At 32.0% G+C, this 11,344-nt stretch overlaps 1 protein-coding gene across 1 annotated transcript in view; it reads right to left on the bottom strand.

The window, feature by feature from the left end:
- Positions 1-7,947, bottom strand: part of LOC106111648 (acetylcholine receptor subunit beta-like 2) — a 16,142-nt gene extending 8,195 nt beyond the window's left edge. The window contains exons 1-7 of the mRNA XM_013293786.1: positions 7,851-7,947; positions 7,408-7,601; positions 6,638-6,766; positions 6,294-6,455; positions 5,802-5,958; positions 5,333-5,460; positions 3,236-3,411 (exon numbers count right to left, since the gene is read on the bottom strand). Coding sequence (XP_013149240.1) covers positions 3,236-3,411; positions 5,333-5,460; positions 5,802-5,958; positions 6,294-6,455; positions 6,638-6,766; positions 7,408-7,601; positions 7,851-7,902 — 998 coding nt within the window. The 5' untranslated portion in view covers positions 7,903-7,947. The remainder of the gene's footprint in view (positions 1-3,235; positions 3,412-5,332; positions 5,461-5,801; positions 5,959-6,293; positions 6,456-6,637; positions 6,767-7,407; positions 7,602-7,850) is intronic.
- Positions 7,948-11,344: the final 3,397 nt, after the last annotated feature.

The raw sequence follows: 11,344 nt of genomic DNA, 5'->3' as shown, positions 1-11,344 counted from the left end.
AACAAAAAAATCCTATATTTCCGTCACGTATTTTATCTGTTTGATTATTATCAGGCAATTTACGAGAATTTGGTAGTACTGCCCCTTAAAATTGTATAAATATATATACAAGAAAACTACGAAACATATAAAATATTACTTAAAACTCCTTTGTTTTTGCATGTGTGATATTTTCTGTTATCTTTTATTATATTATTGTTCAAAACTGCCGATAACTATACTAATATAACTCAAAAACTACTAGGCCGATTTCAAAAATTCTTTCACCACTAATAAGCTACGTCATCAGTGAGTAAAATAGGCATGTTTTTTATTTGAACGCGAGCGAAGTCGCGAGCAACAACTAGTTGGCTGATAAATAACGGCGACACTAACCTAAAAAAGAAACGAGGAATATTAGTATTCGAGACAGTTTTAAAGTGTGTCCTTAGCAGTCTTTAGCTTTAGATTTCAAAATATTTTTACTTATGACCGGTTTCCCAACTACGTTTAACCATTCGTTATTGTTTTCGGTTCGATAACTTCATGAAATTCGTTTCCGAACTACTAACTGGAGTGTTACTCTGTTGAAACTTATTTCAACTTAACACTAATGAATCACTAGGTAATGATAAAATAAATAGGAACTTCAGAAACCCAGCATAAGTTACATAATAAAGTTATATGAAAAAAATTCCGATCGAAAAACCATTTACAGTTCATTAATGGTGACGTAGTCTTTTAGGGAGCAATAATCGAGAGAGGTTCGTTAAATTTAATAGTCGTAATATAAAAGGTACTTTTTTTTTTAAATAAAATTAACACTTTTTAATGCCGGTAATGAAACGAAACGACTTATCATAGTTTATACGTTACAGTTTTTTTAGCAGAAAAGGATCCGAACGAGCGACGGGAATACAAAGGCGGTAACGACCTCCATGGACATCTGCAACATCAGAGAAACTACAGAAGCTTGCCTGGTCTTTACATGTAAAACATTTCTCTTAACAATTTGATTTTAAATTTTGTACATTTTTCTTTTTGTTTTTTTCTAATAATGCAGCTGATGCCGACATAAATATTGAGTCGTTGTTGATTTTTCTAGATCTTCTGATTTGATAAGACTATAATATTTTCCTGTGATTATTTTCTTATTCAGATTAAACATAGCAGTTAAGAAAGACATTTAAATTGTAAATCTAAGGACGTCGGTAGCCTCACTTTTTTCACAAATTACTAATACTGAATCATTCTACATTAAGGCGTTCCCCAAGGTATCGTACTTTGCCCCCTTTCTGAGATCTCTGTTTTTTTACCCTGGTTAATCCAATTACTTACTAAACTGTCGTTCTATACTACCTACCGTACATAATTAATCTGCATTTACGGAATTTGATACATATATGAAACTAACTCTAACATTGTAAGTGATTTAAGTATTAAATTCTTCGTTTGTCCGACTCCCTAGCCACTTATATTGTATATAATTTCTAAGATTTTTCTATTTTTAATACTGTTTCCTTTTTTTCTTAATTCATTGTTATTCTTTGTTCATGTTCTCTTAGCGATTATCATATTCATATTGTACATTTGCGAAAACTAACATGTCTAGTTTCCCCGTATAATAAAAATAAAATAACAAGTATATAAAGAGATTATCTATGTCTATCGTACTCACAATTAAAACCTTTCTCCTTACTTTATAAACAAATTCCATTTAATTATGCTCTTAGTAGATGTATAAATTCTTAAGTTTTATAAACTTTGTGCAAGACCACATTAGATTTTAAGAACCTTCTCATCGTTTGTTCCGTTATAAGCATTATTTAAAGAGTAAAATGTTAAAATACTCCTTGGAATCTGTTTTTAATCTAAAATATTCTCTGTCATAATGTTATGCCAAGAATGACTTGTTTTTTTTTGTTTAATATAATTATTTCAACATAAAGACTCCTTTACCCGATCGAAGTATTGCAGTAATTTCAGATTTAGCTTGTTTTAGTTCATCTTTCAGTCCTTTAATGGTTTCATGAACTGTACTAATCAATAGTGAATTATACTGATTTCAAAATTTATTTACACCTTCATTAACAATATTAATATTGTGTTTAACTTCTATTTTGATGCAGATAATAAAAAATATTAGAAAGTTCGTACAAAACGTAATCTACTTTTACAATCCGTCATATACCTTTTTGGCTCAAAAATAGGTTCAAAAAAGAGAACCATTTTCATGCATAATATAAAAATTGTAGGGGTATTGTGCGTTGTAATATTCATCTTTGTCTATTGTGCGTGGAGTTACTTAACAGGAATGTGTTAATCACTTTAAATTGTAACTTAAGTTGGTATAACTCAAACTACAGTACTGTAGTACTACTTGTTTTAAAATAAGGACACTTGTGTCCTTAATTATCTGTGTAACACTTTGTAAAACGTGCTGTGTAAACCATGCTTAATCTACTTCGATATTTTACATTATTTTGGGTATAATTTTGATTAATTTGTATTATGATTATATATGTGTAAAATTTTAAATTTATATGGTCAAAATCCGTTTGAAATTTAAGTCGAGTCAATTTTGTCGGGTCAATTGATAATAATTTTGTTCCTACCTAAATTTCGGCCAATGTAAACATTAGACAATTTCTTAAATATATTTTAGAAAGAAAAAATCAACTCAAAAAAATATATAACTGTCGTCCATATTAAACCAATTTTAAGAAACGAATCGCATAGTTTTCCCAAAAAAAACTCATACAGAAATTAATGTTTTCCGTTATTCGTATACAAAGCTTTATTCCGAACACTACAGAAGCAAAACGTAAACCAAAATATCTCAAAACCATGTGTAGACTAATCCAAAAACTGGATTTAGTGTTGAAAATTCTTTGAAAATCATACCTCCATGCACGAGCAATTAAAACTTCAAATATACGTGATTTAACGCTAAAACGTTACATCGTATCATTTTAAAACTATAAACTAAATCAGTAAAACAAAGATTCGTAAGAGAAAATTAAATTTACGCAACTATTTAATCCTCACTCACCTAAAATGCACGTTTAGTACCAGTACCGTCATCCACACACTTAACGACACCAAAATCATTGTGAAGAGCAAATACTTCCCTAACAAGGGTATCGCCAGTGAAGTGGGCGGTATAATCTCAGCCATCAACAGGAAGAACACAGTCAGTGATACCAGTATTGAGATGCTTAATGATATCTACGAAAGAGAAAACGATAATGATTACCTGAAATGGACGTTTACTATGCAAACAGTGACCCATACGCTGAGCGACACGAGTATCATGGTGAATAGCAGGTACTTCCCAAGCAAGGGGATCGCCAGGGACGTTGGCGGGATTATCTCCGCCAGACCAAGGAAGAACACAGTGAGGGACACCAGGATTGAGATGCAGAGCGAAATCTAAGGGAAAGAAGTCCTTTTTGAGTTACACGCTCATCACAAATCGCCAGTTGTCTTTCCACTCTTTGTTATTATATCAACAAAATGGCGACTCCAACAATGGATTTTGACTTCTAAGAAAATAACAACTTATAATATTGATACAGTCAGCTCCATAAATATACAATTGGAAAACTACAAACTTATATCTGACAGTGGTTTTAAAAATACTTTTATCTCACGTCACAGCACCACACGTCCCCAGTGAGAGAGCCTATGTATAAGAGGTGATAAAAATTACATAGTCATAGAATGTATGGATATTTCTGAAAATGTATAAATAAATTTATACGTATTTATGCAGCATACTGTACTTCTCTGTGCATTAATAAGCATTTATTTCATGTGGTAATTTTTATTTTATGTTAGAAATTTTTACATCATCGTTTGATGGTTTTATAAGAGTCGCCAATTTGTGAATAAACATGAGTTCAAAATTTAATTAGATACTTTTCTTTAATACATTTTAGTATTTAATAAAACTGAACGAAATCGAAACCAGAGATAGAGGCTTTTCCTTCCTTATTTTTCATTCAACTTTACAGAATTACATTTTAAATAAACATTTAAATAATAAGTAATAATAGTGATTTATTTTATAGAAACAGAGTTCACTGTAACTGTTATCTTTTGTAATTTTAGATTAATTCTTAACTCTCGTGTCAAGTGATACAAATGTCCCGAACTGATCTCAAAAATCTTTGAATTCGATTTTAGTCCGTCTTAAAAAGGACACATTACTTGATTTTTCTCTGACTACTCATATAATATTGTTTGTCCTAATATTTATTGATAATAGTGATAGAGAATCGGAACAAACTCTCATCTCGGATTTGGATTCCATAAGAAAATAGATAAAGCAAATATATCGATAACAAAAGACATGCTAAAATCGCGAAGCCAATTATCAAACACAAGGAGTAAATGTAAAAATAGGAAACAAATAATGCTTATTTTGGAAAATATTAAATTTAAAAAATTTCGAGTTGCGGTAAAAATAAAATGGAAACGTTCCATTATTTTGAAATTGGAACGCATTTAAATTTATGTTTTTTTTTTAATATTATCTTGCGATATATCAATTGGATGACATTTTTATATGTTTTTTTATAATGAAGTATATAATGTTGTTGAAGATTTTATCTTGGTATTTAAAAATCAGATCTAGATCAATCTGCATGTTTTCCAAAGAGGTTAAGTAATTTTAAAATTTAGGGTTATTTTTAACCATTTGTTGTGGAAAGACAAAAGTTAATGATGGGCAAAATAATTTTGTATTCTCTACCACAATCACAACAGCCAATTTATCAAAAAAGACTAACACTGCGGACAAGACCATTGACATGGAACATGGACGAACGGATTGAAGGATGGAAATGAGCATGCCCTCACACATATCTATAGAAACATCGATATTTTAAATAATAACAAAAGAATCAACAACTAAACTCACATTATTATATGATTTAAAACATTACTAAGGTAAAAAAAGTCTTGTTAACGTTTCAACTAAGTTCTAGGCTTGTCCTAGAATACGGTTGATGAAACATGTTAATGCCGCAATTTCAACCAACGACCTATCTGTTGACTGTACTTTTAATGAGGTTATTAATGTTTGAAAAAATTACCCCTTATTAATACAAATATGTATTTTCTAATACGAATGAATAGCTAAGAAAATCTGTTTTTTAAAGCAATTCTAATTAAAATTACAGCTCGTTTGTTTTAATAAATATGAATTATTTATTATGTAAATCTATTTTAAAATATCGATGTTCCTAAAAATTACCAAAATTGACAACACACAATATACATAATTCAATAATAAAATGGGTTTCATATAACACATGTTATTTACTTACATCTGTATGGAATATTTTACCTTTTCTCCGGAATCTGAGGGTAAGTAAAATACCAGTACAGTTAGGAATGTGAGACCAACGCACGGTATGATAAGGTTTACCGTGTAGAACAAAGTCTTCCTACGCATCGTCAGCTTGAATGTTATATCTGAAACAATGTTTACCTTTTAGCTTTTGTGCAATTGTAGATTGTCGATTGTTTTGCAGCCAACTGTTTAGTTGCACAACCAAAAATCGAGTAGTGTGCATACAAGCTTATAAGAATCAAAGTGGGACACAGTTGTGCTATAGTTTAGTCACATATGTGGGCGCTCTTATTGTCTCATTTCTGGCCTTGGTGGCGCTGCTATCGCGGAAAGTTATATTATATAAGAATACAAAAAGCATACTAAAACATGAGCAACAGGGGGCGCCAATGTACATTATAAAGTATCACTATCATTTCAAATGCAAACATTAACAAAAAAAATGAATCGTTAAATATCTCACCAGAGAAAGGTTCAGGGCAACAAGGGTAATACTCCTCATTCCTAGTCGCGGGCACTTCCAGAATGTCCCACTCCACTGATAAATAGAATTCACTCAAATCAATTCCAACGTGCACGAGACTGCTGCCAGGAGACTGATCCATATGTTTGAGGTCTACCTATAATACATATGTCTTTATTATTTATAAAATTTACTACCCTACTCACAATCATTAAATGGTCTTCTTAAGTGCATGTAGCTAATTCTAAATCCACTTTCTTTTTTTCTTCTTTTTTCATATCCAACTAGCTTTCGCTGGAACTAAGTTCGCGTGGAATTTAAAAAAAAAAGTAAGTAGCCTATGTGTTCTTTCGGACTATACTCTACAACTTTGCCAAATTCCATCGACATTCATACAGCAGTTTAGGCTACAAATTCTAACAAACATCCACCCACCTAAACTTTCATATTTATATTACTACTAAGATTTAAGTACACTTCTCCCCAGAATACCTGAGCTCCATTGTACGTCCAGGAACCAAACTTCATAAAGCAAGTCTGCTCATCAAATGGGAAGTATTCTACGTTGATCTCGCATGATGACTTGTAAATAGCTGGTGGCTTCCAGTTCACTTCTCCTGTGTATTTTAACGTCGCTTTCGTCATTAATGTGACCTAAAATATTACGCCATTAATATTACTAGCGTGTTAAAAATCGGCATTCAGAAATGCGTTGTCTAATTCAACTCAGGATAGGAAGCATAGAGAGAAGAAATTTCCATAACTACGCGTCCCATCCAAATACCCTTCCTGTACTTCTACTAAGTGAAAAGACTCAAATTATGTTGAAAACTTACCTCATAATTTCCATCCCAATTGTTGTAAAGTACGATATCAGGTAGCCAGATATGTTCAGATGGTACGTAAAGCATTTCAACTCCACCGTAGTCTTCTGGATTCCATTGTAGCTTGTAATCGAACCATTTCTGAAAATACACAACAATGGTTGAACGAAATGTTCCTAAAACATGTTGGATCGATCAACAGTAATTAGGCTACAAAACAAAAAATAGCAAACTAATCAAGAACCACCGCCTTTGTAAAATAAAAAAACAATGTAGTGTTAGTATTTTTTTTATATAATAAAGGTGGCAAACGAGCTAGCGGCCACCTGAATCCACTGAAATGGAAAGCGACCGCTGCCCATAAACATCCGCAATTGCAGATGCGTTGCCTACCCTTAATTGACGGAGGAGGAGACGCACATAAAGAGGACATTTCCCCTTCCTATGCGTCTCCTCCACCGTAAAATCCACTTTTCCTTCCTATCCTTTCCTCTTAAGAAAAGAGTGGAAAGGGAAAGGGACTAAAATTAAGCCTCCTAAGGCCTAGTAAGGAGTTTCCCTGAATAATATGGTGTTGACCAATTGCATTTAAAAAGATACGTAAACAGATTATTCGTTTTTTGGTAACTGTTGCAATTCAAAGATCGGTAAAATTAACAGCAGAATTTAAAGGAAATACATGAAAAGATATCGATATCGCTTATTTCGTTCAGCCGGAGTTCCTTTGCCTTTTTTACTCGCTCTAGAATAAGACCATAATTATGAAGGTAGTATAAAATTACCTGTTCCACCCATAAATTGGTTGTCATAACTTGGTTCTTCAAATTGACTTCCATTAATTGCGACAGCTTCAGACCTAACCTCACTGTCAATATGTCGCTCACATTGGTGACAGGTCTGATCAGTCTGTTGTAATTACTAAGCAAATCGTCATATAATCTTTTCACATCTGGATTTGCTTCGAGCAGTCTTACACCTGGAAATTAATAAGTAGAATCTAGAATAGTCTTATAAAGTTGTTTTCAAGAAAATAGAAATAAAACTCCATTTTTAAATAATTTAAGAATAAAGTCGTCTCTAAGTAATTTTTATTACTACCACTGATATTCAAACGCAATCGAGAAACAATTTCTAGTTTTGTTTATATAATTATTGCAGTACAAGTAAGCATAATGTTAAAACAAAAATGGTATATGTTATAGAGATATTTGCAATGAACACTCACCGAGACTGCTTCTTATGTAAATAAAAATTAACCAAATAAATTCCAACTTCATTGTACTTCAATCTTAATTGTCCTTTTATTTATAAATATGTTTACAAATTTCTATTTCTGCCTGTACCTCGCCCTAGTAAATCGGGGATGCTGTGCGCAGGCGAAATCAATACTCCTGTACAAAGGCTTAAAGCGCTAAACGGAATATTGGGGAACTATTTGATTCTTCTATTCGACAACAGATGGCGTTAGTTTATCTTTATTTCGAGATCTTGATGCTATTTTTATTTGTCAATACCAATAAAATACAACTTACTTTAATATTGTCGATTTAGTTAATTTAAATAAAATTCATAATACAAAAACAACTAATGTCTTCCCTGTTTTGGTGTCTCTTTAAAATACTCTACTGGAGACGGACAACACTAGGATTCCATTCGGTGATTCTGTCGCTCGCTAGATGGCGTTAGGAGTTAACATTTGAAAAACAAATTTAAATTGAAAATAAGAATTTAAATAAACATTTTACCCTCAATGTCAATAAAAATATTGATGGAGTTTTTAAGAAAACTAATGTTCACATTCAAATCTTTATTTTCTTGTCATTATAATACAAAAATAGTCCCAATTTTATCACAAAATAAAATAAATTCATTAAACTAGATTCAAATTTATCTATCAAAATAACAAATCAGTAATATAATTCCTCTTTTGAATTTCATATAAACCAATTAAGTTCACAATTTTGTCATACATCTAAGTTAAAATAACGTAACTTAAAGATTTCATCTCTTCTTATATTTCATGTGTACTTCTAAACTTCGCCTGTATTTCTCATCGGATTCCTCTCTATCTGTAATAAAAATATTGAATAAACAGTTTACAATAATTGAATAATCTCTAGTGTTGCGAACATTTAATTTAAAAAAAAAATCTACTAGAATAGTTGAGAGAAAAATATGTAAGATTTTAGTGTGTTGGTGTTACCAATGTAATATTTTTTATTGAATAAAACTCCGCCTTTAGGATTAAACTGACATGATTTTTACAAATGTAATATAAGATACAGACAGAAGCAGTCGTTTTTCACACTACCGCATAAGTTCAGTCAGTCCGTGTGATGGATGCAACTATGCCGAAACATCAAGAGCTAATACCCAATCATGGTAAGAAACCTGTGTCTTGCTAATACACGAGTGCGCACATCTGAGACTAAACTATTGCACAACTGTTTAGTTGCTCTGATTCCTATGACCTTACATGGTGCGCACACTACTCGATTTTTAGTTGTGGAACTAAACAGTTGAATTGTCTACAAAACAATCGACAATCGCCCAACAGCTGTGCGATTGTTTGTTCAAAGATGTGTGCGTACTCTTAGAGTTGTTCATTGTCATAGATAAAATTTTATTTACCTCTATTAGGATATCTCGGCATAGGCCAAAGACTGAAAGGATAAAAGTAAGCAATGGGCATCCTCCTTACTGCAATCGTCTGATCTTGTAATCCTTTGGAGTCTGAAACAAATTAAAAAGTCACAAAATGTTCCAATATAAATGTTAAACTTACTGCTTTGGCACAGCGACCCAAAGTGGGTCTTGGCCTCCGACACGAGAGAGCGGAAAAAAGTCTTTGTTACGAAACCGACACGAAATGTTATACTGTAAAGACATATGTATTTAAACACGCAATTACGCAATAGAAAAAATAGCAAAGGAAAAAATAAAAACCATTTTATGAACTTGTATTATCGCCATTAAGTGGTGTTACTCGTTGGGCCGTTTGTCCTATTGATAGATTTCGCTTATGAGATTTTTTCCCATTGAGTCGATTGATCTAAAGTTCAAATAGTTCAACAGAAAACACCCAACATTAATGATAACTGTAACCATCGAAATTTATATTAGCTATTGCTTGCGACTTCGCCCACGTAAAATTAAAAAAAAATAGCCTACGTTACGCAAAGATAAATTATATTTAAAACGGTTAAAGAATTCTCAAAATCAGCCCAGTAGTTTTTCAGTTATTCCAATACAAACAAAATTACATATCTTTCCACTTTATAATAGTACTAGCTGTTCCCGTGCTGCTTCATGCGCATGGAATTATGAAAATTTTATTTTATTGTTTACATTTGTCAAATTATCAATAGCAAATGTCAAAATGACATGACATGACAAACCTTAACAATCTTTCTTTCTTGATGTTGGCAGCAACTTATGGTCTCTTTCCCACATTAGGGTTATTATCCAAAATATTTACCCCCTAAGTTTAATGGCGTGAAAATATATAGCCTAAAACGTATCGTAAGTGTAGGGCTTTTTATTAAAAAAGTACTATTCAAAAACATGCTGTGATTGCTGAGATCTTAGGGAACAAAGAAGTGTGTGTTTACGCTTTATTATAATAGTATAACTAGATAGATGTACAGGAATTCCGTATAAAAAAACCTTAATAGATGAGTTAATAGAATATGACAGGCGCTAACAATAGCGGTTTATTTTAATGATTGCGGAATCAGTTACATTCGATGTCATGACTTCGGCATTGAACCCTGCCTTCCTAGGAAGTTGTACTGCGGAGAGACCCTTCCTCAATTAAAGGACTTCGTTCTTTGCGTGGTAAACTAGTGTTAAAAATTAGAATTCTTTATCTATATCTATACTATTATAATAAAGCGTAAACACACATTTCTTTGTTGCCTAAGATGTCAGCAATTACAGCATCTTTTTGAATAATTCTTTCTTAAATAAAAAGCCCTACACTTACGTCACGCTTTAGGCTATATGTTTTCACGCCATTAAACTTAGGCGGTAAATGTTTTGGATTAAAACTCTAATGTAAGAAAGAGACCATAAGTTGCTACCAACATCAAGGAAGCAATATTGCCAAGGTTTGTAATGTCATATCATTTTGACATTTGCTATTGATAATTTGACAAATGTAAACAATAAAATAAAATTTTCATGATTTCATGCGGATGGAGCCGCGCGGGAACAGCTAGTTTTTATAATAAAAGCTGACGAGTAGTAAATTTTACAATGAACACACATTGTTATCAATAAATATTAAATAAAAACAATTGTGTCTCATTTTTTATTTGTGATTATTTTGGTTCGATTTTTTTTATTAAAAAAACCGTATCTAGTAGTTATTTCAAGATCTGAAATGTCATTTAAAAACGTATATAAACATTCCCGAATATAATTCTATAAATTTTGAAGATCGTGTGTCACAGACTTTATAGTTCAACTCACATCTATTCGGTCACACCCACCATTCCGGTCGCAGGAAGCTGCGTGTCGTAATATTTGTGAGTGATTGACTATGATTAATGTTGCCAATGCAACACGAGACAGACACAAGCATTTTAATGCATTCAGATGAGACAGACGGCAATTGGGACGTTATTATTTTATGCTACACTTATTCTTGGTCAAAGAAATTTAAAACAGACGAGGCATAGTGAACTTTTTTCACCAGTACTCTGAAAAGTATTATAT

The sequence above is a fragment of the Papilio polytes genome, unplaced genomic scaffold, assembly GCF_000836215.1.
Source record: "Papilio polytes unplaced genomic scaffold, Ppol_1.0 DF824158.1, whole genome shotgun sequence".
NCBI classification, from domain to species: domain Eukaryota; kingdom Metazoa; phylum Arthropoda; class Insecta; order Lepidoptera; family Papilionidae; genus Papilio; species Papilio polytes.
The sequence above is the reverse complement of the archived record's forward strand: the minus strand, read 5'-3'. Positions and strand labels throughout refer to the sequence as shown.